The sequence below is a fragment of the Echinococcus granulosus genome (genome assembly GCF_000524195.1).
Source record: "Echinococcus granulosus chromosome Unknown EG_S00039, whole genome shotgun sequence".
Taxonomy (NCBI): Eukaryota; Metazoa; Platyhelminthes; class Cestoda; order Cyclophyllidea; family Taeniidae; genus Echinococcus; species Echinococcus granulosus.
Window position 1 is genome coordinate 115,428 of NW_020170419.1, and position 4,180 is coordinate 119,607.

The window sequence follows — 4,180 nt, forward strand, 5'->3', positions numbered from 1 at the left end:
CAAGAAAAACGGAAAAACCGCAGATGGCACTCTAAGGAGTGCCATAGGGGGGGTAAAATGGCACAGCTATTACCACTTATTGTAGTACTTAGACCTTACAAGTCCTTATAAGTTGCCCAAAGTAATTCTCTACCCCAAGTTGTCAGTAAGCGTCTGTTTGTTGAGGAAATTTTCTCCTCTTGAGAAGTATATACGGAAAAGTTCTTGTTAGTCTCCTTTGCTTAAAGATATCTGTCTTTTTTCGAGTACTTGATATATATGGAAGTTTATTTCTTTTCATTCTTGCTTCAAACATCATTGACAACTAGAATATTATGTTGGATGGGATCCCGGTGATTGCTTACTTCATCTTTGGGGTTTTCCCCAGTGTATTTCTTTTATGAAGCCTCGTCTTTTTTCATCAATGCACCTGCGTCAAGAAAGAATCCCCCATTTGCTTAAATAACTTTCTCTGCTACGCACTTCCGCTTCTTCAATGGACTTTGGTGCTCAAAAGTAGGATAGAGGCCTGTCCAAGTAAACTTTTCCCCCCTTCTTTTTGTCCCAAAAAGATGAATTACTACAGAGTCTCAGTGCAGTCTCCTTTGTGCGAGCCTATCAACGTGAGGCCCTAGTTCTGCTAAAAACTCTGCTGCTAGAACGGAAAATCCTCTTCTCCTGTGAGACTGCCGTCCGCTGCATGTCCACGTGGCTCCTCACCCTCGTCAGTCTCATTCCAGGTCAGTGCGTTGATTGAATATGACAGATACGAGGATCTCTTACCCATGATTTTTTTTTTGGGGGGGAGGGGGGAAGAGTTCTTATTGGTGATGGTGTTGATTGTAGGAATGCTTCTTGGTGGTCTCTCGACTTGCGCTATTGTGGATGAGTCGTGGGTAGATGAGAGAGCCTGCTGGCCCCTTGCAACCCTTTCGCGCTCCTCTTCCTCCACATCTGTGACCGACGGTACTGCTGTCAGTGTGTCACAGGCCAGTGATGATACTGCCTCTCTGGGAGTAAGTGATCTGTTCTTTTCTGCCATGAGAATTTTTTTAAAAGGAATGGTTGGATCTGCAAAGTCGCATTACTGCCCATAAATCTTGGAGGAAAGCTGTGACAAAGAAGATGCTTGCTCATCGAGTGTCGGGTCATTTATTGATGGGGTTAACATTGTCACGGCAAAAACCAGTCTTTTATTGATAAAATGATCAACCTCACCGTGATGACTTCCAAAATGCCTGTCATTGTTTATATACATGGTTTACAAAGATTCGATATGTGTGCGTCTGTTAGTACGGTGCTCATTTCAGTGCCCCCTTCTTCTACCCTGTTTTGTTTTCTGACCTCATACCGTAAAAACATCGGTTCAACCCGATGGATGTGATTGAAAGTTGTGGACCCCACGACCTGAGCACAACAAAGTCACAAAACTGCAGGAGCTCCTCTCAACGCCCATTGTTTAGCATTTGGAGAAGGTGTGGAATACAGTAGCAGAACGCATCATCCATAACTGGTTGAATGGTCTCATGCCATTGTGATGATCGGTTGTCCAAGTGTGGATACACCTTGTTCAGTCAGTCCTTCCATTCTTGCCAATGGAAAGAGATTGCGTGTCACCCGTGAAAGCACCGCTAAAACATACACCTGACGAAGCACTTTCAGTGCTGCTTGAGGTGAGTGATGGGGAAACAAATGTTTCACATTAAGCATTGTCAACAGGGAAGGAAAAGTCGTGGAGATCACTCCCAGTGGCTCAGTAATGAGCTCGTGACATGCGGTAAAGAATGACGCCAAGAGACTCTTGTTGCTTAAAGACCGTTAATTTCTTTTTCACATCCTTCCCGTAAGGTATGAAGATGTAGTATACATTCCGGATTGGTTGCCAATTGACTGACTGAGTAGCCGACCAACCTACAGATCCGTCAGTGTGTGTGTGTACGTGGGACACTGCAGTCAAAACTCCTCATTGTGAATTCCTTGCTGAAGATCAAACAATTGCGGCTGAGATTTACCCTTTCGATAGGAAATAGGAGCACTTGGTGGTGTTTAGAAAGAACTTTGTTGAAAACAGTCGGAATTAGTAAGTCGATCAGACGAAGTTATTGTTTTTAACAGGAAAACCCGGGACCGCGAACCTCATACCCCCAATAAACGTATTTGTGAAGCGATTTGCACTTCTGTGTGGGAGGAGAATGATGTCTCCGCCACTTCTACATCATTCCCACCCTGCGAGCAGAATGTGTACTACAGAGATTGGTAGATAGTCGAAAAATAAGCGTGGGGCGGAGATGAATAGGCGTGGGGTTTATGTCTCCGGCTTCTGAGGAAAAAACGCTCTATAGGGATGGAAATAATTGGCAGCGAGCCTATATCTTGTTGGAGAAGTACTACAGATGATAGGCTGCCATGGCAAATACTTTGACCCATGAGTTATTATAAGGAACCTGTTGTAAATATGGTCCTTTGTTAATGTATAGAAGAAACACTCGAACCCATTTGATGATCCTTTTCATTTGGTAGCGATTTCTCAAAAGTCTTTGTCGCTGTAATCGCCGACTAAGGATCGTGCATCCAACCCCGCAATGCCATGACCTTGAAGACGACAGGGACAAATGAGTGCGGACACTGTTGGTAGAGGTATGTGGGGTAGAACTGATAGGCTTCGCGCCGTCTGGTTGGAGGCATTAATCGGACAGGCCCTCATTCAATATGTTATCTCTCCTTCTAGATTGCAGGACGCTTTCGGCAGTGTAGTCAATGTGAGGGTGGCCACCATGGCATTATTTGACAACCTCTTGTTAACGCCATCAAATGTTGCTCAAATTTGAATTGCTTAGCCTTTTTGATTTTAGAGACTATCCAACTTTACTGCCTATTCTAACTCTACTTTAAACACCCTTTTAGGCAGAGGATCCTATCTTCACTTCGGCTGAATGTGGTATGTCTAAATGGTGATTTAATGTTGAACGACTACGCCCCCACGTGTAAATAGTGGTGAACCATTACCCCTTCTAATTTTTTGCTCACCCCAACGTTTACCTCCACTTACGGTTCCCCTCAATTTGTTATAAAGTGATTCGTTTCAAGCCCTACCCTGTATTGAGTCACCCACTCATTCGTTTCCGGTATATCTTGATCGAGGTCTTATACGAAAAGTAGAGATGTATGCACAATGTGCAAAGACTCCCACCCGAAATCCGAAGCTGACGCCATTTTCTACTCATTCCTTTTTAATGACACTTTAACCAATCGCGTGCGTCATGCTTTCACGATGATCGTAAATTTAAGTTTTATTTTAAGGGAATGCCTCGATTTGCAAACCTCCAATTCTATATTTGTTATGTCTAATTGCCAGAGCGGAAAAGTGCCGACAAGCATTAAGGCACTTCAAACGTTGGGCAATTTGCCCCTCAAGGCGGCAGCTCTTTGCACTGCAAAAACAGGAGATGAAAACGTTAATATTTGGCACCGTACTTTTTTTCTGCCTCCAAATAAACTCAATGCCCCGTTTTACACACAAAAAGGAGATTACTTGTTTGCAATGACCTCTCGATTTGTCACACTCAATTATTGACCTGAAGGTGTGCGCTCCCCCATTTCTTCCCGATAGATTCGGATCAAGGCCTCATGAAAGTAGCCCCTGTTGGTTAAGGCGTTATAAAAGAGTAGATTTCCGTTACTTTTTTTATTTCCCCATCCAGCTCAATCGTCGACTTCCAACAGTAGCGGTGGCGCTGGTCTGACTCGTGTCGCAGCGCTGCGCATGGGTGCCACTAATCTCTGGTCTAACGTCACCAAAACGGCCTCTGTGTTGTCGGCGCGGGTTGGCGGAGGAGGGGAGGTTGCATCCGACCCACCGTCTCTCTCGTCACAATCACACTCTTCGCTTTCACAGTCACTCATCCCGGACGCCTACGCCATGCTACCAGCGCTTACTGACGACTCCGTCTTCGATTCTTCGCTGCCGACGGATGATTGGGGACTGCCGTTAGCGCTTTTCTCTCGGGTACGACGAGCTATATCGATTTGGTGCGCCTCCCTTTGCTTTACGAATCCAGCTTAAGTCAGTTTCAAAGTTGTGGAAGCTTCCTGTCACATTTGATGCATGGCAATTAATGGGGCTGCGGAGTGCGATAGCAGGGCGCACAGCCTATGAAGGACCCAGAAGCAGCAGAAACCCCTCCCCATCCTCCCCCCCTCC

General features: G+C 45.3%; 1 protein-coding gene across 1 annotated transcript in view; it reads left to right on the top strand. All coding sequences in view use genetic code 11, as the record gives it.

Annotated features, from left to right (window-relative positions):
* EGR_05357 (Late secretory pathway protein AVL9) overlaps positions 1-4,180 on the top strand; it is a gene marked incomplete at both ends in the record, with an annotated part of 19,697 nt that overhangs the window by 7,776 nt on the left and 7,741 nt on the right. The window contains 4 exons of the mRNA XM_024494606.1: positions 552-719; positions 826-995; positions 2,884-2,917; positions 3,681-3,985. Of these exons, the coding sequence (XP_024350933.1) occupies positions 552-719; positions 826-995; positions 2,884-2,917; positions 3,681-3,985 (677 nt within the window). The remainder of the gene's footprint in view (positions 1-551; positions 720-825; positions 996-2,883; positions 2,918-3,680; positions 3,986-4,180) is intronic.